Consider the following 27,662-nt stretch of genomic DNA (forward strand, 5'->3'; position numbering starts at 1 on the left):
TGGGATTACAGGAGTGAGCCACTGTGCACAGCTGAGATTTTTTAAAAAGATCTTTACTGTTATCCTAAGTATCTGTAGCAAGTGATAATGCATATCCTGAGAGCTAGTAAGATTTTTCTTTAATTTTTCATCACTGTGGCATGACTATACGTACATCACCACAATCAGACGTTTTCTCAACCTCACATACTACAGAAGCATCTGCTGGATGGGTGAGGAGAGGGCACAATACTTGTGGCTCCTTTCTCATCTAGTAGGACTAGGCTACTGATTTCAGATACAGACTCAAATGGAAATGAGTGGTAAGAGTCAGGAGTTTTAGGTATGAGGCTGATGCCAGGTAAGTTTTTATTATATTTAGAAAAAAAATGTAACTGGAAATAAAGGTAAGTCATTTAAAATGAATGAGAGTTTTTAAACCCCTATAATTCTTTAATGGCATTTGGGTCCACTGCCCAAGCCACTTTTAACCCAACCAAGATGCTGGAAAGCAGAGCACACAGTTGTGCCCACCAAGCCCAGGAGGGCGATGGACCCCAGGGCTCCTCGACTACGCTTGCTGGGTTCTGAAAAAGAAGAAAGAACAGAAGTTACCAGGAGTGCTCCAGAATTATGATGCTTTCAACATTCGCAAGCCATTCTATCATCGCATCTGAGGTTGTACATTAGACAAACTGGCCTTAGGAGGTTAACTAACTCTTTAGCCTGAAGCTGTTGGCAAGTCAGATACCACATGCCAAGTAATGTGCCACAGTAGTATTGGTTGGATCTTAGAAAATTATGGGATAATAATTACAGCAACTTTGCTCTAGGACCTTTGGAAGGAGTTCCCTCTGTTTCAAAGAAGTACAGCTAAAAATGGCTTTTCCTCCTCCTTACTCAGATATAGCAGGTATAGTAATGGTGAGGCTCTGGAGTCGGACTGCACGGGTTTGATTCCTAGTTTACTAGTTTACGCTTAGTAGCTCTGTGACCTAGAGCTTTAATCATGCTGAGTCCCAGTTTCCTAATTGTAAAATGCAATAATATCTGTATTACAGAATTGTTGTAAGGTTAAATAACATATGCAAAGTTCTTAGAGTAGTGGTTGGCACATAGAAAATGCTCAATAAAAATAAGTTTCGTTACAATTGAAAGATTAATAAAAAGAAAACAGAACTTTCACCTAAATATCAAGTGACTTCCCCTTTTCTCAAATTCCCAAGAAGAAAAATATAGTAGCATAAGATTTTTTTTTTTTTTTTGAGATCGGATCTTGCTCTGTCTCCCAGGCTGGAGTGTAGTAGTGTAATCATGGTACACAGCAGCCTGAAACTTCTGGGCTGAAGCAATCCTCCTGCCTCAGCCTCCCAAGTAGCTGGGACTACAGGTGTGCACCACCACATCCGGCTAATTTTTGTATTTTTTGTAGAGACAGGGTTTCACCATGTTGCCCAGGCTGGTATCCAACTCCTGAGCTCAAGCAATCTGCCTGCCTTGGCCTCCCAAAGTGCTAGGATTACAGGTGTAAGCCACTGTGCCTGGCCAGCATAGGATTTAAAATTTTAAAGTTGTTTCCTTGGCAAATGTCAATATATACTAACCTCCTGTGTAGTAGCCATAAGCATAAAGAACTCGTCCAACAATCCAGGCCAAGCCCAGGCCAGAAGCTATACGCTAAGAAAAAAGGGCTACATTAGTATTTGCATGAAAGAAACAAGCAAACATTTTTTAACATCTAGGGTTGATTACACAATATGTTAGCAAAAAGTTAACAATTTCATGATTTGGCCAACTACTCCCCACCCAAATTAGGTAGAATTAAGTTAGTTTCAGCAGGAAAATAAAATATCTGTGATTCTTCTATGAATGGCTTGGCTTGTGGACCTGGGAGATGAGTATTGGCCTTCTCCTAGACAGGTGGGATAGAAGGAATCCCCCCACTTGCCCTGGGCATCTTGGGGAACTTGTGTCAGAGCAAGAGAAGGACATGTGGGCCAGCCGGTCTCAGGGCAGGCCAGAAAAGAGAACTGCCCCAAAGTCAGGACTAGAGGAAATGCCGTTTTCTCAAATGGGCCTCTGAGCATGAGATTGACTGAAGACTCAGCTGCTGTTCTATGTGAAGTCAGTCACTGGCAGGGCTGGGCTCAGGTGGTTCTGCAGGCTACACTGGGGGTGTAGCTCCACTAGAAAGAGGGGGAGCGCTTCTCCCAGAATACATGGTCTTCGAGGGAAAAGTCTCCCTGTTCCCAATGTCCTTAAGAAGAGAGAATAAAAACTTAGATGAAAAATCCATCCCTTTGGCTGTCATGCTGGGGTGACTTCCTTGGTTAAAATAAGCAAGGAGAGAACACAGAAGACAGCATGTGAGAAGGCCGCCTTCCCCAGTGTCTTTCCCACTCAGCAGTGCTACTGTTAGGGATAAGGTTACTGCATCAGGGTTTTTGTTTGTTTGAGTTGATTTTGGGTAACATTAAATGTCAACAGGAGGGTGAAACAAATGAAAATAACGCCAGTCCCTCAAGTCACGATATAGCAGCTCTAGTCTCTGCCAGGCCCTTCTTTACTATAATGTTGCCTAATGACTGGCAACCTAGGAACAATTGTTAGGTGCTTGTCCCCAAACTAGCTCTTATTTTTCAGAACTACCCATAAGGAATGGGATCCAGGGATGTGTGATAGGAATGGGGATGGAGTGGGGACACCAAATGAGGACTCATCTAGAGACCTGAGCTATTCAGATCAGCTAGTCTAGTCACTTGCTAGGAATGGGGATCTTTAGAGGCACCAGAAAGATACATTTTCTAAGAGATACAAGAGCAGTAGATGTTTCTTTGAAAAAAATGCAGGCCTTCAAGGTCATAAGCAGTAGATATGCCATTCTGGTAGCTTTTTAACAAAAGTACAAGGCATTCAGGTATGAACCAGATGGTTAGGAAAGGCTTAGAACCAGAAGTCTGAAGGGCCACTCTGGTCAGAACTTGATTTCAGGAGATAATCTGTCCTCAGAAAAGGGGAACACTTCTGTCTAAGACAAGACCCAAATGGCAATTAATTAGAGGCCGATAAACTTGCTTTATTTAGATGTTTAAGTGCAGACTAAATCTCCATCCCACAGGGCTATCTATACTGCAGAGGCCTGCAAGTCCCCAGTGACCTGCCTCATCACCCCTCTGCCCTGTGTTGCTGCCCCTCTCCTGGCTCCATTGGCTTCTCACTGCTCACCAAACAAACCAGACAGGTGCCTGCCTCAGGCCTTGCTTGTCTTCTGGCTGGAGGTTGGGGAAACTCGTGCAGCACCTGCTCCCTCACCTCCTTTTATACTTGCTTAACTATCATCTCAGCAAAGCCCCCCTCCCTGACCACCCTATTCAAAATTATCCCACTCCACATCCCCTTTCCACCTTCCCCGCTTTGTTTTCTTCTCTGCACTCACTGCCTCCTAACACATGATGTAATTTACTTAGGTTGCTTCTTCTCTGTGACCACCCCACCCCCCACAATAAAAAGGCAAGCTCTATGAAACCAGGGGTCTTTGTCTGCTTTGATCACTGCTTTACCCCAGGTGGTGAAAGTTTGTTGTGTGAATGAATTAATACAACAAATGAACTCTTACAGACATGAAACTTAGAACCAGACAGACCTGAGTTCAAATTCTAATCCTTCTACTCCGTAGCTATTTGACCTTGTGAAGTTTAAATAGTATATGAGAGGCTTTTCCTTATCTGTAAAATATGAGGAAAATCCCATCTCCTTTAAAGAACTCTGTAAGAAATAATTGAATAAAATCCTTTTAAATATGCAGTGCCTGGACACTGAAGATATTCATTAAATGTTTATTTCCTTCTTCTGTCCCTGATAATAGCTCAGTGAACTACTATCCAAATAGATGAACACCTCCTGGAAAACTTACCGGGTGGTAAACACCTCCAACAGCTAGAAAAAATAAGAAGGGAGGATACACTTCCAACCTGGAATTGACAGAAAGAAACTTTTAAAAAGTGCCCTTTTTAAGTATGCCTGTGTAGAATTATGAATTTTTTTTTTTTTTTTTTTTTTTGAGACGGAATGTCTCTGTCACCCAGGCTGGAATGCAGTGGCGTGATCTCAGCTCACTGCAACCTCCGCCTCCCGGGTTCAAGTAATTCTCATGCCTCAGCTTCCTGAGTAGCTGGGATTACAGGTGCGTGCCACCATGCCTGGCTAACTTTTGTGGAGATGGGGTTTCGCCATGTTGACCAAGCTTGTCTCCAACTCCTGACCTCAAGTGATCCACCCACCTCGGCCTCCCAAAGTGCTGGGATTACAGCTGTGAGCCCACCTCACCCGGCCAGCACTATGAATCTTTACATCTTTCTTGCCAAGTTAGAAGCTTGGGGGTAAAAATAAACATTGACTGCAGGGAGAAGACCTGGTCACTATCATCCACCCTCCTTTGCTCTGCATGGGATTAGAGGTCATTTGGAACATGCTGAGTAAAAGGACCTCACATCTAACAAATGGAAGTGGAAGGTCCTGGTGAGTCAGAGTGGGTTTCCTTACAGCATTCAAAACCTCTTCACTCCCTAGGCCTGGGAGAGTCAACATCGGTTTAGATGGGTCATGCTGCAAAACTGTAGTAGGTAATGCAACCATGAAGACATTTTTTGAAAAGAATATCCCGAAATCCCACCATACCAACCACTCTTAAGTTTTCTTAATAGTCCATGTGTTCACATACATAATTTTTGAATACTTTTAATGAGGTGCCCATGATTGTCACCATCACTATGACTCAGCATATACAGCGCACTAAGGGCTGAGGTGTTAGACAGAAAACACCCACTCTGCAGATGTCTTTGGTGCCCGGCAGGGCCGACACTCACGTGTTCTGGTGGGCTCGCTGAATGCAGTTGAAGATGTGCCCATTTTCAGGGTCCGTGCTGTACATGATAGGATACTGTCACAACAAAGCACATACTGATCAGATGGTCAAGAGGAGCATTCAGTGTTGAAAGTTAAAATGAACCTTAAAAACAATATATTCCAAAGTATCTTCTTTCACACCCTTGATATATGACCATTCAATTTCTGCTTAAATATTTATGGTGACAAGGGTCTCAATTCTCAGAAGCAGAGTCAATGTTTCTATTAAATATCCAGGAATAAGAATGTATGTCTGCGCTGTAGTTGCACAAGGGGAAGAGGCAGCTTTGCGCCAAACTCCGTGCTTTTCATTGACGTTAAGCATCAATGGTGGATTTCAGATGCATTACAAAGATACTGTAGGGAAATAGAGCCTTCCTAAGCGTCATCAAATACCACATCCTTTCAAGATTTCCCTTAATAGAAGAACAGAAATTGAGTGTGTGAGAATCTTAATGGAAGTGTCCACTGGAAGGGAAAAAAAAGAAGAAACTAAATATAAAAACTTAAAAGAAGCTCTAGTAAGGGAGTTTAATTATTAAGTTGCTAAACAGAAACAGACATTTAAAACCGCTCACCAGGGACAACTTTGGTAATTATCCCTTCTAGATCACCTAAAACTAAAGGAAGTGTTTAATAGACCACCTTCCTATGTCTAAGTCCAGGCTAATCTCAACACCACATACCTCTTTTCTACTTGTAAAACAGGAAAATCACTGTAAGACATCATTTTTAAAGTGGCACACCATGAAACAATGTTGCTATTTAACCCTCTGTGGAAAATACAGTAACTCTCTTCCTAGCAAATAGCTCCAAGCAGAAGTGTACTATTGGAATTCCAGCATACCTGGTCTTTCTACAGAAGAGACAAAGTCAAACAAGATGGAAACTACTCCCTAGCAGGGCCCTGTATTTCTTGCCTCTTTCCTACCATGAAGAAGCAGAATCGCTAACACAGTCCTGAAACTGCCACTTCTCACAACTAGCTCCTTGCCTCTCCCTCCATGGCTGAAAATAAGTTCTTGGCTAAGCCTGTGGCCCCCAGACAAGCCTATAAGGGCACCAGCTTGTGTTCCCACTTACCTCCACTTTGTACTTCTTGCGGGCCTTGGAAACATTGATGGCTAGGTGGGCCACCATTATAAAGCTGGCAGCACCAGTTAGAAGCACAAAACCATATTCCTTAGAGAGGACAGCCATCTTGCGTCTGTGGAAGAAAGAACACGTTGGGACGGCCCCCAGCACTGTGGCTATTTCATGGTGTGAAGCCTTAGGGAGCAAGATGCTTTATTACTGGCAAATGCATAAATAGAGACCAAAAAAAGGTATGAATCAATCTGATGTTTCTGAGAAGTCATCAAAGACAGTACCATATAAAATAATTTAAAAATTACTCAACTATACAGTCTATACACAGAAAAGTATACAATCATGTATCTTTTTTTCTCTTTTGTGCCTGGGAGATTCTGATCAACATTATGAGATTTATCTACACCACTGCAGTAGTCGTTGCTGTAGAATAATATAGCCAACAAAAATCACATTATTGAAAAAATATTTAACATGGTAAAATGCTAAAGTATACATTACATAGGGAGGGGGAGGGAGGGAGTGAGAGGAGCAGGGCATGGTGGGGAGAGGGATGGAGAGGGAGAGAGAGGGAGTGGGGAGGGAGGAGAGGGAGAGAGAGAGAGAGAGAGAAAGCAAGAAAGTGAGAAAGCAAGAAAGCGAGCATCCAAAATAGTATATGCATAGTGATTCCAAGTTTTTTGCCTTCAGACATGGGGGACACTGTGAGGGCAGGACTCTGAGGCCTCCCTTCGATCCTGGGGCACGTGCGGGTGCAGCAGCAGACATCTCACACAGGTAGGGGAAGGCCCAGGTTGAGTACTCTGAAAGCAGAGCATGGCTCCTGAGCCTATGAGGCTTTGGGCAGCTCCTGAGGAACTCAGATTGCCCATCAAATCATCACTTCAAAGGCTTCCACGAGCCAGCAGCTCTGGTGTGTGTTCTGCCGTCAGCTTTAAAATTTCCATCCCTGGTAATTGCCTGGCTTCAGTCCCTGCTTTTAACCTAGGAGAGTTACCCTGATCTGGAATGTATCTAATCATCCTAACAAACCAACCAACAAGATGGTAAATCCTTATTTTCAAAAGAGGTTAAGTAATGTTTCCAAGGTCTAAAACAGACAGTGACAGACCTGGGATTCCCATTCAGATTCATTTGGTTCCAATATTCCCTTTCAGTATCCCTTGAAACTTTAGAGCCGAACTGACACTGTGGTCAGAGCATCTTCCTTAAAACAGAATTTGGGGTAGGCATGCAGCTCAGTTCATTAAAAGTAAGTTTCTGTTAGCACAGCAAAATAGGCCTAACTGCTTTTTTTTTTTTTTTTTTTTTTTTTGAGATGGAGTTTCACTCTTGTCGCCCGGGCTGGAGTGCAGTGGCACGATCTCAGCTCACTGCAACCTCCATCTCCTGGGTTCAAGTGATTCTCCTGCCTCAGCCTCCCGAGTAGCTGGGATTACAGACGCGCACCACCACACCCAGCTAATTTTTGTATTTTTAGTAGAAACGAGGTTTTGCCATGTTGGCCAGGCTATTCTCGAACTCCTGAGCTCAGATGATCCACCCACCTCGGCCTCCCAAAGTGCGGGGATTACAGGTGTGAGCCACCGTACCCAGCCTAACAGGCCTAACTTCTTAAAATCCCTCCTCCCCACCATGATTCACAATAATTCTCATCAGTTTTCCCCTTCTACAGTCTTCCCTCTGAGCTGCTCTCTGAGGCATGCCCGCTGCTCCTCCGAGGGCTGGGGGGCACACACTGCAGCGGGCTGGTTCCACAGGTCAGCAGATCCTGGCCTGTCTGTACAGCTGCAGAGAGCAAGGAGTCTCTGGCTTCCCTCCAAGCTTCCTTGCCCACATTCTCTTCCCAACGGTAGAAAGTCAGCATGAGGAGGAAGCCACAGTAGTTATTAAAAGAAAAACAGAGTGTGAATTCTGAACACCTCTTTGAAAATAAATAAAAATGACTGAACCTCCAGCCTATCCTTAAATTCAACACATTTGGGACAAACAGGTCATTTAAAATAAAGCTGCCACCTGGGCATGGTGGCTTACACCTACAATCCCAACAATTTGGGAGGCCAAGGTGGAAGGAACACTTGAGGCCAGGCAGCCTGGCCCACACAGGGAGACTCTCATGTCTACTCAGGAGGCTGAAGTGGGAGGATCACCTGAGCCCAGGAGGCTGAGGCTGCAGTGAGCTATGATTGCACCACCTCACTGCAGCATGGGGCAACAGAGCAAGACCTTGCCTTAAAAAAAAAAAAAAAAAAAAAAGGTGTCTCTCAGAAGCAATAAATGTAAGGACAATAAAATTAAGCATATTTGCTTTAGGTTAAAGTTTGCAAATCAGTAGAGTCAGCTTTCAGACTCTAATCTTTGGACAGGATGCTGGGCTCCCTGGCTATGTGCAGGGCTACCTTGTGTCAGCCCAGCACTTTTCAGCTCACTTTTACTCTTCACAAAACTCCTATTAGCTCCACTTTATAGAAAAGGAAATAGAGGCTCAGTAAATGAGGGCAGAGCTAAGACCAGAGCAGGTTTTAGAATTCTCCCCCAAAACACTCCAGCTAGCCCAGGTAACACATTCAAATTTGGTGGCTTAGTCACTGACTTCTATTTTTCTTAATTTTAAGAGGCTAGGGTAGGTAGGTGGCAAGATAAGAGAAGTGCCTCTTGCATAGATGCCTCTGTCACAGCAAAGCAACTGCTCTACAATCCACAGTTAGAATCTATAATTACAAATTAATATTTACTGTTGAGCTCCTCTTTTAAAGTATAAATGCAATCTGTGAGGTTAAACCTGATGGGCATTTGCACCCTAGTGAAAGTTACTCTCCTCACACTTTGTTAAGGTATGTATGGCGTTATGAATCTGGATGATGACAAGCAGAGCCAGGAACAGTTAGGACCTTGGAAAGGCAGTGAATTCACAGTAAGGGTACCCAGAGTCTGATGCTACAGCAGTGGTTTGCAGAGGATGCATACTCAGTCACAGGGACAGTGCAAGTGCCTGGGGCAGCAGCGTGACTGTTCTCCCTGAGGGTCCCCCGCACGAGCCATGGACAGGTCTGCATAGGTGCAGGAGCAATGCCTGAAAAGCTGCCTGCGAGAAGGGCAGCAGAACAGCCCTCCCTGATACCTCCTTGCACTCCTACCAAGTGAGGTGTCCTGCTTTATACACCATAACAACCTTCACTTAAAACAGAGCAGGACCACGTTTGTCTGGCATCTTCCATGTCAAGCACAGTGTGCACGCTCATAGATACTTACGGAATAAATGATTTGAGCTGCAACTGCAGGTGTCTTTCAGAATGACCACCACCACGTACCCCCTCCCCTGAATACACACCTGAGATCATCTCTATCATCTGGCACAGTGTCTGGTATAAAGTATGCATCTAACCAATTCAGGTTTCCATTTCTTCCCTCAATATCTATTGAAACCAGGGAAGAAACTGAATGTATTTAAGAAAGACTGGTTTATGACTAATCCAGAAAGAGAAATCTTAAGAAAGAGGAATTCAGAACACAGAGAAAACTCTTGTCGTAGTTGCGGAAAACATAAATGCAATAGGGAGTGAAAAATCATTAAATCTTCTCTTTCAAAGAAAGAATCAGCTTAATTAAATCAACATTCAAAAAAACTATCATTTGCTACATCATTATTTTCTGAAGATTCCAAGGCAAAGAGATAGATATTCCCACTCCTTAGAGAGTGACTTTTGTGTGTGCGGGTGTGCACCAGGAAGGGGATGCAGCTCAGTTCACAGTGGCCACACCCTAGGCAGTCGCAGCCACACCCTGGGTTGTGCCAGCCCCAGAGGTAGCAGATAGCTTCCAGGGACAGGGTGGAAGAACTGATAGCTGGCACCCAACCAATCTCTGGCATGAGCACTCATTTGAACCGCAGACCACATTTTGCTGATTATATACCTACTCTGTGTCACCAGAAACCCTTTCATGAACCCAACAAGATAAAGTTCTTGAGAGTGGGAACTTTGCCCTTGACTTTCTCTTCTACGTAGTGCTAGATACACACAGTCCAACAGTCCTTTCTGAGCTGAACTTTAATACAGGTGTAGATGACTTTGCAATTCACTTGGTTATATCGTAGCATTTGTTAATCATTATGCAGTTTCCTGGGTTAGTCATAAACCAGCAGTATAAATTAATATTTATGAATTGAAACCTTCTACCACATGCAGCCATGCGTTTCAGTGATGGACTGCATATTTAACAATGGCCCCATAAGACTGTAATGGAGCTGAAACATTCCTATTGCTTAGTGACATCATAGCCACTGTGCCATTGTAACATCGTAGTACACTGTATCATCCACATGTTTGTGGTGATGCTGGTGTAAACAAACCTACTGCGCTGCCAGTCATATAAAAGTATAGCATGTATAATTATGTACAGCACATAACACTTGATAATGATCATAAATGACAGTTACTGGTTTATGTAGTTACTATACTATACTTTTTAGCATTATAGTGTATTCCTTCTACTTATTAAAAAAAAAAATGTTAACTGTAAAACAGGTGCAAGCAGGTCCTCCCTGAGGTATTCCAGAAGGCCTTGTTACCATAGGAGAGGACAGCTCCACACATGGCAGGTGTGTCCATGTGACCTTCCACTGGGGCAAGATGTGGAGGCAGAAGACGGATACTGATGATCCTGACCCTGTATAGGCCTAGGATAAGGTGTGTGTTTGTGTCTTAATTTTTAACAAAAAAAGCTTAAAAAGTAACTATGAAATAAAAAGAAAGTTTTAAAAATAGAAAAAATTTCACTTCCAGTTAGAAACCTACAAAGGCCATCAGCTCAAAGTCAGTACGGGTGTTCTGAACTGAATGGTGTTGCTTCTTTAAAAATAAAAAAAAGTATTTAAAACATAGAAAAAAAATCTTATAGAATAAGGATATGAAGAAACAATTTTTGGCCGGGCATGATGGCTCACACCTGTAATCCTAGCACTTTGGGACGCCAGGGCGAGCAGATCACTTGAGGTCAGGAGTTCAAAACCAGCCTGGCCAACATGGTGAAACCCTGTCTCTACTAAAAATATAAAAAAATTAGCTGGGCGAGGTGGTGAGTGCCTGTAATCCCAGCTACTCAGGAGGCTGAGGCAGGAGAACTGCTTGAATCCGGGAGGTGGAGGTTGCAGTGAGCCGAGATTGCACCACTGCACTCCAGTCTGGGAGACCCAGCGAGACTCTGTCTCAAGAAAAAAACAAAAGAAAACAAAAAACAAAGAAACAATTTTTATGCAGTTACAATGTATTTGTGTTTTAAGCTAAGTATTGTTACAAAAGATTCAAAAGTTTAAAAATTGTAGTAAAAAAGCTTCAGTAAGCTAAAGTTTAACTTATTATTGAAGAAAAAATATTAAAAAGTGAATGTAGTGTAGCCTAAGTATACAGTGTACGTAAGGTCTGCAGCAGTGTACAGAAATGCCCTAGGCCTTCACACTCACCACTCACTCACTGACTTATCCAGAGCAACTTCCAGTCCTGCAGGCTCCATTCATGGTAAGTGCCTTCTACAGGTGTACCATTTTTTGTCTTTTATACCATATTGTTACTGGATCTTTTCTAAGTTTTTAGATATGTTTAGACACACAAATACATACCACTATGTTACAATTGCCTATGGTATTCAGTACAGTAATATGCTGTATATGTTTGCAGCCTAGAAGCAACAGGCTAGACTATATAGCCTGGGTGTGTAGTAGGTTATACTGTCTAGGTTTGTGTAAGTACACTGTACGATATTCTCACAACGACAAAATCACCTAACACATTTCTCAGAACATATCTCCATCATGAGTGAACACATAACTGTAGTTAAAAGTACCTAGTTTTCCCTCTTCTACACTGTTGAGGGAAGTATAAGATAGAACCATCTAGGGGACAGCCTGGCAATAGGTAATTTTTTTTTTTTTTTTTTTTTTAACACAGGGTCTCTGTTGCCAAGGCTGGAGTATGGTGGTGCTATCACAGCTCACTGCAGCCTTGACCTTCTGGGCTCAGGTGATCCTCCCAACTCAGCCTCCCAAGTAGCTGGGGCTGCAGGCACACATTGACATGCCCAGCTAATTTCTGTATTTTTAAATTTTTTTTATTTTATTTTATTTATTTTGAGACAGTCTCATTCTGTCGCCCAGGCTGGACTGCAGTGGCACAATCTCAGCTAACTGCAACCTCTGCCTCCCAGATTCAATCAATTCTCATGCCTCATCCTCCCAAATAGCTGGGATCACAGGCGCCCGCCACAACACCCGGCTAATTTTTTTATTTTTTAGTAGAGATGGGGGTTTTGCCATGTTGGCCAGGCTGGTCTCAAACTCCTGGCCTCAAGTGATATGGCTGCCTCAGCCTCTCAAAGTGCTGGGATTACAGGTGTGAGCCATCACGCCCAGCCTATATATATTTTTTCTTTTTTTTTTTTTAAGAGATAGGATCTTCCTATGTTTCTTAGGCTGGTCTCGAACTCCTGAGCTCTAGTGATCCTCCCATCTCAGCCTCCCAAAATGCTGGGAATACAAGCATGAGCCACAGCACCTGGCCAGTAATATTCTTTTTAATATTAATATTCTTTGGCTTATTAATCCTACTAGAAATCTATCCTGAGGTAACAATCAGAAATGCAAACAAATTTGGTTCAAAGATATTTACTTCAGCAATATTTATGATGGCAAAACCAGAAATACTACATATGTCCAATAATAGAGGGCCAGTTAAATAAATAATATACCCGTTAAATAGAACATTATACAACTGTTAAAAATGGTGTGTACAAATATTAAAGAGGTTAAAACAGGCTCAATATACAGCAGGTTGAGTGGGGAAAAAAGAAAATAAAAGTATATGTAGAATAATCTTGGTTTTCTTAATAATAGAAAAAAATTAAGAAAGTATTAAAATCATAAGCATAGTTATTTCTAGATGGCTAGATTATAGATTTTTCTTTGTAATTTTCTGTAATTTCCAAAATGAGCAAATACATATCTAAAAAAAATTAGAGTGGCTTGACAATAATTATTCATTGAGAAGACAGAGGAACAGGCAGTATGGAATGATGGAACCGAAAGATCAGACCTGACTTCTGGCTTGAGTACCACCACTTATCTGCTAAGTGCAGTTCACGAGACAGCTTTGCAGTTGAATGCAGTTTTGGAATCAAATTGTCTGCATTCAGAACCTGGTTCTCATATTTCCTAGTTAAGTGTCCTTGGGAATATTACTTAACACCTTTCAGCGCCTCAGTTTCCTCACCTGTTAAATGGAGATAATAATATAACCTTGGAAGGTTGTTGAGAGGATTAGATGGACATACTGTCTATAAACATTCATCATGATGCCTGACACATAGGAAGGACTCAGTAAATGTTATATATTATGTTACGTTACATATGCTAATGTTTGGTTAACTGTCCTTGACCTGACTCAACGGGGATGTTTTGCTAAATGATAATGAATATACATTTTAGAATTTATAACTGCCATTTTAAAATAGCAAAGTTTAGAACCACATATATCCTCTTCCTTTTCTGAACTCTCAGCAGCCAGCCATGTTAAAATATATGCTATCATGTGAAAGGCAGAAGCAGCCAGAAGGAAGCAGGATTTTAGCACTGACTATGGACATCCGGAAGCTGCAGTCATTCAAACTCCTGCTGCAGCCAGACACTGCTCAGCACTGCATGAGGGTGACCGTGCATTCATTTACTTATTCAGGCTTACTGAGTGCCCACTATGTGCCACTCACTGGGCTAGTGCTGGAGACGAACAGGGAACAGCCAGAGGTTGGTTCTTTATGAAACTCATTTTTTAGCAGGGGACACAGGCAAATAAGTAAACAAGTACCCAATTCCAGATTTTTCCCTTCCTAGCAATAATCACAAACTAGGTATAACACAATAAAACAAAAACAAAATAAATGGGTAGGGAAAGACAGAAATAGGATGAAAGAGTTTCTATTCTTACTTTCCTTATTAGCAATTGCAGAGGTAGCTGCTCCTAGTTAACTGTTTTTTGGCAGTCTTAAGTCAAAATAGATCAGTCAAGAGAACATTAAAGGTTTAAAAGAAATTTGAATTATCTATTTTTTTTAATTAGAAAGTTTTTGTCACTTATTTAAGGGTAGAGATCCTAAATGTTTTTACTGCTAGTGGACTTCAATACTGTTTTATGATTCATCTTTTCCTGTGGGAAATCTGCAAGACTAGAGATAGCAGGAATTGAGGAGTCAGACAGACCTGTATTCACACATCGCCTCTGCAAGCTTTAGGATGTATCTAATTTCTCTACAAAACAGGGAAAATACTACCCATTTATATCACAGTGTGGTTTGAAGAATTAAATTAGATAAACTAGATATGTACCTGGTATAAACAATAAATGTTGGTCCAAATATGAAGGAATAAATACTGGTAACTGTACATGTCTGTCCACATATGCAACAGTTCCTAAATGAGGAGATACTGGTTTTTCTACAAATCAGTTGTATGCTCTTACACATTAGTTCTGATTTTGTTTAAAATAATTCAAATTTGGCAAAAGGCTGGTCTAATTAGATTGCAAAATAGAGTTTCCTACCGTAGACAGCATAATGAATCAAAGAACACTTAATTCATTTATTCAACCAGAATATATAAAGCACTTGCTGTCTATGCCAGGAACTGCTGAGGGGTGGGGATGCAGCAGTGAACAAGAAAGGGTCCTGCCCTCAAGGCCCTGACCTTCCAATGATGACAGGAGACTGACAACAAACATGCAAACAAAAAACAGCTTCAGAGAGTGGGAACTCTTTTTTTGTTTTGAGACAAAGTTTTGCTCTTCCCCCCAGGCTAGAGTGAAGTGGCACGATCTAGGCTCACTGCAACCTCCGCCCCCTGGGTTCAAGTGATTCTCCTTCCTCAGCCTCCCGAGTAGCAGGGATTATAGGTGCCCACCATCACACCAGGCTAATTTTTGTATTTTTAGTAGAGACGGGGTTTCGCCACGTAGGCCAGGCTGGTCTCGAACTCCTGACCTCAGGTGATCCACCTGCCTCAGCCTCCCAGAGTGCTAGGATTACAGGCACCTGGCCAAGAATGGGAACTCTTCTGGGGAAAACACATGGCAATGGCATACAGACTGGGCAGGGCTGTTGCATCAGGATCCCGGCTGGGAAGGCCTCCTTTGTGTGGCATTGAATATAGTATACCTCTCTAGATGGACTTTGTGCTCTTTGAGGACAGAGAGCGTGCCTCCTTGTTTATATTTTTTATAGCAACTTGCATGAAGACAGAAACTCAGTAGAATGCTGCTGTTCTATATCCTAGATCAGTGGTTCTCAAACTTTGGTGGCATTAAAATCACCTGGAGAGTTTGTTAAAACATACCTCAGTCCCAGAGTTTCTGGTTCAGTCATGTTAGGTGGGGCCTGAGTATTATCATATCTAACTAGTTCCTAGGTGATGCTGATGATGTTGGTCAAGGACCACATTTTAAGAACCACTGTTCTGAGCAAAAACAAAATTTGCAGGAGGTGGTGATTCTATCTGATTCAAAACCACAGTCACAGTCTTGTCTTGGTGGTCTATATTCTACTACTATCTTTGGAGGCTCCTGAGGTGCTCCTTCTGTACCACCCCTGAAAACAGAATGGGGCTGATGAGATCAGAGACTGTTGTGAAGAGCAAGCTCCAGCTAAGCTCTTCACAATTACACACTAACAGTGTGCCCAGCAGAAGACTGACTTCTTCTTTCAGCTTTAAAAGAGGTTCGAGACAACAAAGCAAGTGTGTAAGCCAGCTCAGTATCTTCAGAGTCTCTATCCTGTGACCACCATTGGGTTCCCAGATCTCACTTCATGGTCATGGTCACTCACCACATCAGATTTTCCCATAGTCAAATGAGTCAGAGTTCTAGGTTCTCCATCCTTCAAAAGTAATGCTCATTATGCTACAGAATGACCTCTCTGGGATCATCCCTTCTAATACCATGGATCAGGCATACCTCAACTTCTGAACGATTAGAAACATGACTTCAAATGAAAGGCCTATTTAATGAATCAGTAGGACTTCCAACCAACTTCTCATGGAATTTTTCATCCCATCTGGCAGAAACAGCAAAACTGAAAATATCACTACTACATATATAATACCTAACTATAAGACCTGGTCCCATAGAGTGCTTCTTTTGTTTTGTTTTGTTTTGAGACAGGGTCTTGCTCTGTCACCAAGGCTGGAGTGTAGGGGTGCTATCTCAGCTCACTGCAGCCTCTGCCTCCCGGGTTCAAGCAATTCTCATGCTTCAACCTCCCGAGTAGCTGGGATCACAGGCCCATGTCACTACACCCAGCTAATTTTTGTATTTTTAGTAGAGATGGGGTTTCGCCATGTTGGCCAGGCTGGGCTCGAACTCCTGACCTCAAGCAGTCCACCTGCCTCAGCCTCCCAAAGTGCTGGGATTACAAGCATGGGCCACCGCGCCAGGCCTAGAGTGCTTCTTTTATGGCAGGCACTGTAACAGAGTTTAGATATTTTAACACTTTCCATCCTTACAACAATCCCATATGATAGTTACTATTATTATCCCCATTCTATGGATGAGGAAATGGAGGCAAAGAGAAATTCAACAATTTGCCTAAGGTCCCACAGCTGATGAGTGCACAGCTGGTATCTGAATACAGGCAGACTGATGCCAGTGTCCATGCTTTTTGCTACTAATACACTACTGGGTTTATCCCTTACTCAGAAGTTAAATCACCTCTTCCCCCAGTACGGGAAGCACCGAGGGGAAAGTCCTCTGCAACGTTCAATTGAAGGCAATTGAATCCTGCTGCACCACAGGCTTCTACTCCAGGAGAGAAACAGAGCCAGGGCCCAAGAGCGTAGGGGAGGGAGAGACAGATCCACGATCGTTGGAATACTTTACATAGAGGATCATACCATCTGCAAAGAGAGACAGTTTTACTTCTTCCTTTCCAATGTGGATGTCTTTTATTTTTTTTTTTTTCTTGACTGATTGTCCTGGTTAGGGGCAATGCAATGTTGAATACCAGTGGCAAGTGCCGACATCCTTGCCTCGTTCCTCATCTTAGGGGGAAGCATTCAGTCTCTCTCCTTTAAATATGTTATTAGTGGCTGGTTTCCACAGATGCCCCTTTTAAGAATACTTTAGAAACCTAATTATTTCTAGAATGTGGGTTTTTTTGTTTGTTTGTTTGTTTGTTTGTTTTGAGACGGAGTCTCTCTCTGTCCCACAGGCTAGAGTGCAGTGGCACGATCTTGGCTCACTGCAACCTCCACCTCCTGGGTTCAAGTGATTCTCCTGCCTCAGCCTCCTAAGTAGCTGAGATTACAGACATGCACCACCATGCCCAGCTAATTGTTGTATTTTAGTAGAGACAGGGTTTCGCCATGTTGGCCAGGCTGGTCTTGAACTCCTGACCTCAAGTGATCCACCCTCCTTCTCCTTGGCCTCCGAAAGTGCTGGGATTACAGGTGTGAGCCACCGTACCTGGCTGGGTTTTTGTTTTGTTTTGTTTTTGTTTTGAGACAGGGTCCCCCTCTGTCATCCGGGCTGGAGTGGAAGTGGCACAATCAGGGCTCACTGCAGGCTTGACCTCTGGACTCAAGCAATCCTTCTGCCTCAAAGTAGCTGATATTACAGGTGTGTGCCACCATGCCCAGCTAATTTTTTGTATTTTTAGTACAGACGGGGTTTCACTATGTTGGCCAGGCTGGTCTCGAACTCCTGAGCTCAAGCAATTTGCCTCTCTCAGCCTCCCAAAGTGCTGGGATAAGAGGCATGAACCACTGCTCCTGGCCCTATAACGTTTTAAAAACACAGCAGCACTTCTATTTGTAACTTTTACATTTATGAGTGTATTACTTGCCAAACTTGATTGTTTTGGAGGACATTATCAAGTTAGGGGAAGAAAACTAGGAACAGTATTTTGAAGCAAGCAGGTTATAGGACGTGGAGGGTAGCAGAAAAGCCCCGGGCCATGGTAGGTTTTCAGGGGTAGATTAGGAAACTAACATGCCCTGGTAAGCAGCAGGGCTCTGACGTCAGTGGGTGGTGGAAAGCAAAAACTTTTCAGTGTAGCCAGAGTTAGCAGACACCCAATGGGTTTTAAGTAAGCTACCACACACACATTTGCAAAGTTTCAGTTTAGGAGTGATCAGACTTGGGCTTAAGATGAGGCAGTGTTGGTCTAACTCCTAAAACACATGCTCCATTCCAGCATTTGAGTTAGCAACACAGGGGTTCATTATGACATCTGGCTAAGGTACTTAACCTCTAGAAATTTTACTGACAGAGTTTCCTGGGAACACAGCTATTCAAATACCAAAATGTTGCTCAACCTTTCCTCTAATTCTTGCTTCTGCCACCATTTGACGTATCTTACTGGGGCAGGGTTCCTTTGGTTGCAAGGCTTACCCAGAAAGCTTCCTGAACTACATCCAATAGAACACTCCTGGGGTAAAGGTCTCCTTCACTACTTCCCAAATTCCTCTTGGCTGCCCATCAGAAATTCCCCAGCACACAATCAGCATTCCACAAACAAAGCAAAAGTCAGGCTTTATGGATTTGGGTACTTGCCTCAAATAATTTACCACTTCTGAGCCATGAAGTGACACTACCTTTTATTTTACTAAATGACAATGAGATTCTTAAGGGAGAGAAGGTTATGTCTTTCAGCTCTCTCTCTTTGCTCCCAAATAAATAAAATCCAGCTTTGACAAAAGTAGTCCCTACTTCTGTGTATGATATTGCTCTCCTCAAATTGTACTGCAATTTCTCAACTGCTCTTTTTTTTCTTTTTAATGTGTCCAGGGATGGGACAATGACAAAGCATTCACAGATTAACTTGAAGCCATTCTCCAATGTTTCATTAAAATCCTTATTCGGCTGCCTGTGCTATTCCAATCTTCCTTACATGGCAAAAATCAATATTTTAATGAGAGTAACACACAAGGATAGTCACATAAAGGGCTAGTCTGATCATACCAAATGGACTTCCCTGAGTCCCAAACACCAGACGGTAGCTTCGAACACTCTGAGGTGGTGCTGAGGGTCCACTTGGCTCACTTAAAGCTCCCCTGGATAGTTGTACAGCCTAACTTCCGCATCCAGATGTTTCCACGAAGGAACAAGCCTCAAAACCATCTCCAGCCAGGGCAGCTGACCCTCCATACAATGCTCAGCGGAGCTCACACAATGCTCCATGGAGAAATTAAAGAGCCTAGAGGGAAGTAACATAAAAACAGTTTTGTTTTTTTTTTTTGAGATGGAGTCTCACTGTGTTGCCAGGGTGGAGTGCAGTGGTGCCATCTCAGCTCACTGCAACCTCTGCCTCCCAGGTTCAAGTGATTCTTCTGCCTCAGCCTCCTAAGTAGCTGGGACTACAGGTGTGTGCTACCACGCCCCGGTTAATTTTTGTATTTTTAGTAGAGATGGGTTTTTACCATGTTGATCAGACTGGTCTCGAACTCCTGACCTCAGGTGATCCACCCACCTTGGCTTCCCAAAGTGCTGGGGTTACAGGCATGAGCCACCGTGCCTGGCCCATAAACGCAATCCTCTTGCTCATTACACAATGTATATACGTACTAAAACATCACACTGTATCTCATAAATATATCCAATATTATATATCTATTAGAAACAAAGTAAAACTTAAGCTGGGTGCAGTAGTGCACGCCTGTAATCCCTGCTACTTGGGAGGCTGAGGTGGGAGGACTGCTTCAGCCTAGGAGTTTGAGTCTAGCCTGGGCAACATGGCGAAACCCCACCTCAAAATGACAACACACACACCCACACACAAAAACTTTAAAAATGTAATTATCTGTTTCTATGATAGGACAGAAAAGGAGAGTCATGGGATTTCTTTGGGTTCAGACTACATTTTCAGAATGCTAGTTCCAGTCCACTTCTACATTAAACAGACGCTAAAATCTGTTTGAGCGCCAAACCTTCACGACAGCCAGATTTAAATTACACTTGAAAGAAGGAATAGAAACCTAGGTAATGAAAAGTAACGATCCCCCCACAATTGCATTGCATATTCAGTAGATTGTTCCCTAAGGGCTAAAAACAAAAAGTTGAATAGAAATCATATTATTTATCCAGCACTTGATTACTGGTTCAAGTAAGGCAAATAGCAGCAAGCAGGTCCTAGAGTGGGTCTTTCACAGTACCTCACAGTCCATAGTCTTCAATATTCATCAATGTTGCTGGTGGAATATTTGGAGAGTGGAAGCTAACTATATGTTAGGAGGATGGAAGATCTGTCCCTTTAAGAGATAAATATGTTATAATCCAAATATATTCAACTGTATAGTTAAATAGCCATAGTTTGGCCATATAAAATATTCAAGTTTTAGATGTCGTTTTTATTCCAACACTTTGGTAAACTGTTGGTACTGAAAACAATTGCTTAATACATGGCTGCACTGGCTGGGAGTGGGGGAGGGAAGATCAGCAGGATGCTCAAGTTCCAGTGAATGGTTCTTGGTTATAGAGCACAAGCTTGCACTCACACGAACTCTGTTGAAACTCTGTTAAAGCCAAATAAGCAAATTACCTGCTTTCTTCTTCTCTGGAGTGTGCCTTCTGTGTAATAAGGCACTAAACACACATGCCTGATGAAATCTCCTCTGAGAAAAAACTGGTAATTCTGTTCTTCAGGAATCTAAGAATACTAGATTTATAACAAGACAGAATAAATTCCAGGTTCCCCTGCAGGTATGAGGACAAACTTTCCCAGATTCTTGACACAGAAGGTTCTGTGGGAGATACCTAACCTAGAAGCCCTGGGCTTTGCTAGACCCTTTGGAGCTGAGCTTCCCAAGAGATGTGATCCCAGGGACAGCCCACTGGATGTTTCCCATGGTCTGCAGGCAGCAACCTCAGAGGGCGGGGCGGAGGGGGAGGGGAATGGTGAGAAGCCATGGGATACAGAAGGAAAAATAAAGACAACATCTCGTAATGCATTAAATGAAGCTGATATGATAAATTCAATGTCGGACAAAGCATTTTACCTAAATGGGATGCTTGCCTCAAGTCCATAGCTATCATCTTCAGTATTTTCTCAGAATGATTCCTTCCCTTATTCATCCTTTACTAAATGCCATGTTCCACTCAAGGGGCAGGGCTACTATGAGAATGATCAAGAATGAGAAGGAAGGTCCTGACTCTCTAGAATACACAGTTGAGAGTGGGGGGGAGGGAGGGAGGGAGAGAGAGGGAGGGAGGGAGGGAGAGAGAGAGAGAGCGCACGATCGAGAGAGAGCATGAGTGAGCATGCAGTCAGGGAAGACAAAAACACAGCAGGACCATACCATAAAACATAAGGGTAACATTGTGACAAAGGATCTGAAGAGCATAAAGTGATATGTGAGAGAGAACACAGGTAAAGAAAACAGCAAGAGCAGAGACTTGGAGACAGAAAAAGGCTTGACTTGTATGAAGGAGAGAAAAGAGTCCAGTGTGTCTGAAGGGTAGTGATATAGACTAGAGGAAGAAAAGTAGGAGAAATCAATTATTATTACTTATTACCACTGTGCACAGTATTTAGTACGGGGCAAACCTTGTTCTAAGCAGTTAGTTCATCAGTATTAACTCATTTAGATCCTCACAGCATCCCTATGATATTACTCACATTTTGCAGATGAAGAAACGCAGTACCAGAAAGGTTAAGTGACCTGCCCAAGGTCACACAGTGATCACAGAGCACAGCCAGATCCCCACACCCCCAAGCAGTCTGGCTCCAGTTTGTGCTCTCAGCCTTTTGCTATATTTTCTCTCAATGAGGTTGAAAAGCAAGTTTGACCACACCTGACATCTTTTGAAACATTTCTATGTCCCCAGACCCTCTCCTGAGTACAAAATACATTAACAAGAAGAGAGAGCAAACAATTAACTTCAATTTTGCCACTGACTAAAGCCTGAGATGTTTCAAATTGGAAGGAGAAAAAAAAAAAAAAAAAAACTTTGGGAAAGGTCCAAACAAGGAATGTTTTCTTTTTAATGAGTGTCAGCACTGCAGTATGACAAAAGAAGTAGAGATTACGAGAAGGAAAAAACTTCCTCCAATCTTTCAGGCATATAGGTTTGCAAGGAGCAAAGTAACACAGAAACTGGCACTTCATTTATATATCATGTCATATAGCTGTCCCTTAACTGGCATTACATAGGAACCAAGAGTCATTGAGAAACTAAGCTATGACTTCCAGAAGGAAAAAAAAAATCTCGAATGAGTCACATTGACACCACTTGGTAATTTTCTATTACAAGAAATGCAGGCAGACTGTAGTTAATTTGTAGCAGCTGCTGAATACCCGTTAGGGTACCAACCACCCCAAAGGAAGGAACCACCTAGGCTGCTGGCTTTTGCCTGAAACAGGGGTTGGACCTTTTCATGCCTGTCTACACTTAGAATGAAGCTGTGGTACAACCGCTCCCATTGCTTGCTCATTTATTTATAAAATAAAATATCACTTACTTATTTTTAAAGGGTGGAATAAAAAAATAAAAAAATTAATTTTTGCTTTAAAAAAATTAAAAAAATGAAGGGTGGAAATAAGGCAACTAAATCGTAGAACGCAAGTTCCAGTTAATGAACAGATCAACTCTAGAAATAACTCAGAAGGTAACAGCAAGATCTATGATTCTAAAGGATAAAATCCTTAAAGGCATTTGCAAATGCATTTGAAAGAGTACAATTTTCCTGTTGCCTAATTACAGCGTTTCTCCTCAGAGACAGGTAGGCAGGTAGGTACTGTAAGAGCGAGTGAGAGAAACTCAGGAATTTTATTTTACATAGCGATAATCTACTTGCTGCTAACTGCTAATTTTTTTGTTCAGGAAGATGGTAAGCTTACAGTAGCATTAATAAATTGAGTTGCAAAAACAGTAGCAGTATATTCTTCGAAACAAATATTGCTTTAAAATGCTAGATGGTTCATGGTCAATTGTGGTCGGTAATGGTGTTCTAAATATAGATTCAGAAGATTTAAGTATAAACACAGGGCACAATATGTTTAAATACAGATAGATGTGCAGTAGGCACTAAATTGCTTTTGACAGATTGATTTGACATCCATCTCATTCCAGACTGTTCCAGGGGCTTTTTAGCATTTCTCTGAATAGTGGGTAAAGCCCTTCTTTCCTGTATGTTCCTTCTCGGTGCTAATCTCCAGGCGAGCAGGACCTCTTCCAGGATTGTGTCTTTTCAGAACTCTAAGCCAACAGGAAGAAATCTAAATAAAGCGGAAGGCTGCCCTTCTCCAGTTTTGTTCCTTAATCTAAGGAGGCCCCTGTAGCGCAGTTTCTATGGTTGGCGACAGTCTCCCTGCAGATTTATATATAGTAACATTGGTTAAAAAAAATCACTTGACAAAGTTTTCTATTTCCGTAACATTGTGTCAGGAGGGAAGCTTAACGGAAAGTCTTCCCAGGGATGAAAGTATTTGATTCTATTTTATATGTTAGTTTTAACTCCTTAAATTCATCTCCTATGAGAATAAACATTCTTGATCTGACTCAATGTGCTCTCTGAATTCACTGAAATAAAATATAGCCTGTAACTCTGACCAATAACCTGGGGTGCCTCCCAGAACTGCAGGCTCCAGGTGATCTACATATTTCCCAAGAGAAGCCCTGGCTGCAGCTCCTACCCACCAGCAATCTAAAATCTGCAGCAATTCCGCAGGACCACACCTAGGCCCAACAGCACATATCTGCAGAGCCGGAAGCGCCTTCCCCTCCAGGGCATCTCCTGTCCCCAGGGAAGGAAAGTTCTAACCCCTGCCTCTCCTTCTACCCATCCTAATATCTGTTTTTCCTTTACCTCGTCTTCCACACTCACTTGCCCCCGACGCTACTATGTAGCTTGTAAACTCGTGACTCTCAAGGAAAGTATCAGCAGAAGCCACAACTTCGGGGAATGACTCACTAAGGAGTCTCCAGCGCCTTCCACCGCCCTGCAACTGCCCCACTACTGTAGCCCTACGGCTCCGTGCTGCCACCCCAGATAAGGAGGGGGCATTTTCTGAAATCCAAGGAAGAACCTGAAGAGTCCCCCACCCGCCTAGAGGCGTCTCTTGCTCTAAGTCAGCGGTAGGAAATGACCACCTTCCCAGTACAAATGGACAAACGATTCTAAGAGGCAGGAGGAAAACAAACACAATTCCTTCGGAGGCTCTCCCGACCGTCCCTAGCAACACATCCCCACCGCAGCGGGTGCATTGCTCACAGGCCACTTCTGAAACCAGTGTTACTGATCAGGCCTGCACAACCACTCCCCCTGCAGTGTCCGGCTCGCTCATCCTCTGCGCCGGAACAGCAGAGGGCAAGGTCGGGTGGTCTCCGGAAGGCAGAAAGGTGCCCCCAGACTGCAGAGCCCGGGGACAGCAGGAGAGGAAAGGAAGGAATGGAGGAAGGGTTGACCTTGAGAATTTTCCTGAGTTACACATAAATAGGTCGGGCCTCGCTTAGACGCTCCCAACCCACTCCACCAGGGAAAAGATGCAAGGCAAGGGGAGAGCAGAGAGAGTGGAAATTCAGATCGCTAATTTACTGATAAGGGTGGGGGGAGGTTAGAAACAGCGGGTCTCTATTCAGCTCGCATAGGCTGAAATATGGGAGTGCCCTGCGCAAAGGCTGAAGTGTCCCCGGCGGCCCGGTGCTCGTGGCTGCCCGCAGGTGCTAGCACTCACCTGGATCACCTTCGAACGGCTGGAGCAGAACAAAACTGCGCAGCGCAGTGTGGGTGCGGCGCCCTCGCCTGGGGCGGGGCTAGATGGGGCCAGAAGCAGGCCCCGCCCCAGTCGACCAGCGCGCGGCCACGCCCCCAAGGCGGGGCTCCTGGGCCTGGCGCGCGCTGTCTTAAGTTGCCAACTCAGGGCCACTGGTTGGGAGGTGGAGGCCTAATTTTCTTCCTGCTCATGGTCGTCCAGCGATTTACTCCTCTCATTCTCAAATACATATATCTACTCCCCCAGGTGCCTTCGTGGCCATCTTCCTAAACTGTCCCAGCCAGGTCATACTTCCCGGATTGGGTTTGCAGAACAGTGGGACGTGAATAATTTGTCCCCAGCAGAGCCACCGTAGGGTTTTAGGCGCTCTGCTGTAAGGGCGAAGCACTGGCATGCACGGCGCGTGCGCGAAAGTAGCCGCGCCTCAATCGATGTGTCCGTGAGGCGCGTAGCTGCGGCGTGGGCGGCGCTTGGTGTCCCAGGTTGCTACACTCCCGAAGTGAATGGATTTAGCGCTGTTAGGGCCTTTTTGTTTAGGGCCTAACAAATATTGTTAGTTTTGCCGAGAGGTGGCGCCGAGCCCTGCCCTCGTGGTGGGACGTACCCACGCCCCCTGAGCGCGGAGTCGCGTGGTTCCGGAGTTTTGTTTTTTTGGAAGGAGTCTCCCAATTGTCCGTGGAGTTTTTTCTGCGGCACATGGAGGCTCTGCCTTCGCGACCCAGACCTTTGATGTGAACACCTGCTCCCGTTACGCTCGGGTCCAGCGTCCGGGGCGGGGCTCGAGGCCGGGTGGAGGAGGGGTGGGGGCGGGGGTCTTGGTCTTGGGTGAGACCTGCAGATACAGTCGGGCTGAAGGAGTAGAACTGGCTTCTAAATGCCGGAAAATCCGAAGGAACTGACTGCGGAAGGCACGTTTCCAGTTTTCGCGCGTCTTAAGTGCGCCCTCCCGCCACCTCTCCTGTGGACATCCCTCATCCTTTTGAAGATTGCCACACCTGGGCCTCTCTTAGCGTCTCCTCTTTGGAGGATTCCTCACCTCCGAGAGAGTGCTTAGGAACCCACTGAATGATTCCAAGTTAAGGTGTGGAAAGGCAGAAATCTAGATTTTTGAAGGCTCTAGGTTATGTGTGTGTTTCTTTTTATTGGGTTGTCATATTTGCACATCTAGAGGTACTTTGAGAGCTCATTAAATCTTTACTGTTGCTGTTTCAGCAATTTCCAACCATTCTCATACTTTCTGTCATGTTGGGTTTCTGTCATGTTGGATGTAGAGAGGGCTTTGTTTTGCTTGAACATTGAAAGGAAGTAAGTTAGGGAGACAGTTTTGCATTATTGAGGCAAGTTTCTCCACTTGCTGGCTGTTCTACGTAAGAAGTCATTCCAAGGTGGTGGAAGGGATGATTCAAAAATCAGGAGCGGGGATGCACCTTGCACCCTCATTTTACACCGGAGACTGCAATCTCAAAAAAAATTTGGCCTCTTCTTTGCCAGTTATCTCTGACCACAGACAAGTACTTAACCACTGAGGACCTTCTTCTAAAAATCTTATTACAAAAGCAGTATTCCTTTATATTAGAATTTTCGGAAATACAGAAAAGCCCACAAAAAAATTACATACACACACAATAGAATCATACTGTATATTCTGTTTTGTGGTCTGCTCTGTTCACTTCAAAAAATATAAACCATTTTTTTGCTTTTCATTTCTTTTTCTTTTCTTTTGATACATAAACCAGAGTGTCACTTTATTGATTTGCAACTGGGAACCTAAGTATGTTGTGGACTAGAAAACTCCTGTCATGCACTCAGTGTATTTTTTTCATGTAGGACGCTTTTCATTTCTTGAACGGTTCATGCTGCAACATTATTTGGCAATCAGTGCATGTCTTTTCATAGCATGGATGTACCAATCCTCTTGCTGGAGTTAGCTTGCTTTCACTGTTTTCCTATTGCAGTGTACAACCTTGTAGATAAATCTGTGTACGTGCTTATTATTTTTTTTTCACTGAATTCCCTTGCAGAGGAATTTCTAGGTTTTGATCTCTGTCAACAAGATGCACTCCAGGAAGAGAGTTACAGTCCTCTCCCACACTGGATATTGGATATCATTTTCTTCCATCTCTCTAAAGGGGAATAAGACCTTTCTCACAGAGTTATTGTGAAGTTCAGGTGAAGTGAGGACAAAGTGCTACACAAAAGTCCTGCCCTTTTGTCTCAGGATAATATGTTTTGCAAGTCCTATTGAGGTGGGAAATTAAAGAAAAAATTAAAAAGAGAAGTAAGTTTTCCTGTAGTAGGCTGACTTGTTCCAGAGGCAGCAATGGGCACAGCCCAGACCCGGGGAAAGTCTTGATAATACTATCTAAGGAGCCAGGACACAAAGGAATGTGCTCTGGAGACTCTCCCAGCACTCCCTCCACGTAGGGAGAAGAAAAACAAATTTTCCTTTGTTTTATGGTATGAGTTTATGAAAATTCCTGTTCTCTGTAACTGGTGACTTCAGGTATTCTGTTTTATCTAAGCAGTGGAGTGAAGGTCATAAACTGTCTGAGCAGGCCACCTGGACGCTATAGTGAAGGTCATGGAATAACCCGTGCTAGGCACTAGGCAAACCTAGATAATGGACATCTGGGTTGCATAGCAACGGTCATATGTAATCCTGAGTTATGAACCTGTTACAATTTGATTAATTGTCTTTGTCCTGCCTCTGTATCCCTGCTTTCATGCCACTGTAAGCCTGCTTCAGGCTGGCCCACACCCCTTTGTGAGGTGTGTATAAAAGTCAAGTGCTCTCTTTGTTCTGGGCCCGGTCTTTGGATGTTAAGTCTGCTGGGTCTGAGTGCACTCAATAAAGATATCCTCATGTATATACCCCAAGGCCTCTCTCTGGTCCTCCTGATTCCACAACACTATTACAACAATATAAATTATGGATATGTTAACACTT

At 43.4% G+C, this 27,662-nt stretch overlaps 1 protein-coding gene across 3 annotated transcripts; it reads right to left on the reverse strand.

Annotated features, from left to right (window-relative positions):
• Positions 1-316: 316 nt before the first annotated feature.
• MGST3 (microsomal glutathione S-transferase 3) lies at positions 317-27,263 on the reverse strand. 3 transcript variants are annotated; one of them, XM_063598662.1, is made up of 8 exons: positions 24,677-24,741; positions 18,966-19,200; positions 16,716-16,900; positions 5,968-6,091; positions 4,845-4,918; positions 3,893-3,950; positions 1,584-1,656; positions 317-566 (listed from the first exon to the last, which is right to left on the reverse strand). In XM_063598662.1, exons 4-8 carry the CDS (start codon positions 6,082-6,084, stop codon positions 433-435), a joined length of 456 nt encoding a protein of 151 aa, XP_063454732.1. In that variant the 5' UTR covers positions 6,085-6,091; positions 16,716-16,900; positions 18,966-19,200; positions 24,677-24,741; the 3' UTR covers positions 317-432. The 3 variants fall into 3 exon arrangements, with proteins under 3 accessions (XP_063454732.1, XP_063454731.1, XP_034795403.1); XM_063598661.1 differs by lacking the exon at positions 16,716-16,900 and having other exon boundaries at positions 24,677-24,756; XM_034939512.3 differs by lacking the exons at positions 16,716-16,900; positions 18,966-19,200 and having other exon boundaries at positions 24,677-27,263.
• Positions 27,264-27,662: the final 399 nt, after the last annotated feature.

The sequence above is a fragment of the Pan paniscus genome, chromosome 1 (assembly GCF_029289425.2).
Source record: "Pan paniscus chromosome 1, NHGRI_mPanPan1-v2.0_pri, whole genome shotgun sequence".
NCBI classification, from domain to species: Eukaryota; Metazoa; Chordata; class Mammalia; order Primates; family Hominidae; genus Pan; species Pan paniscus.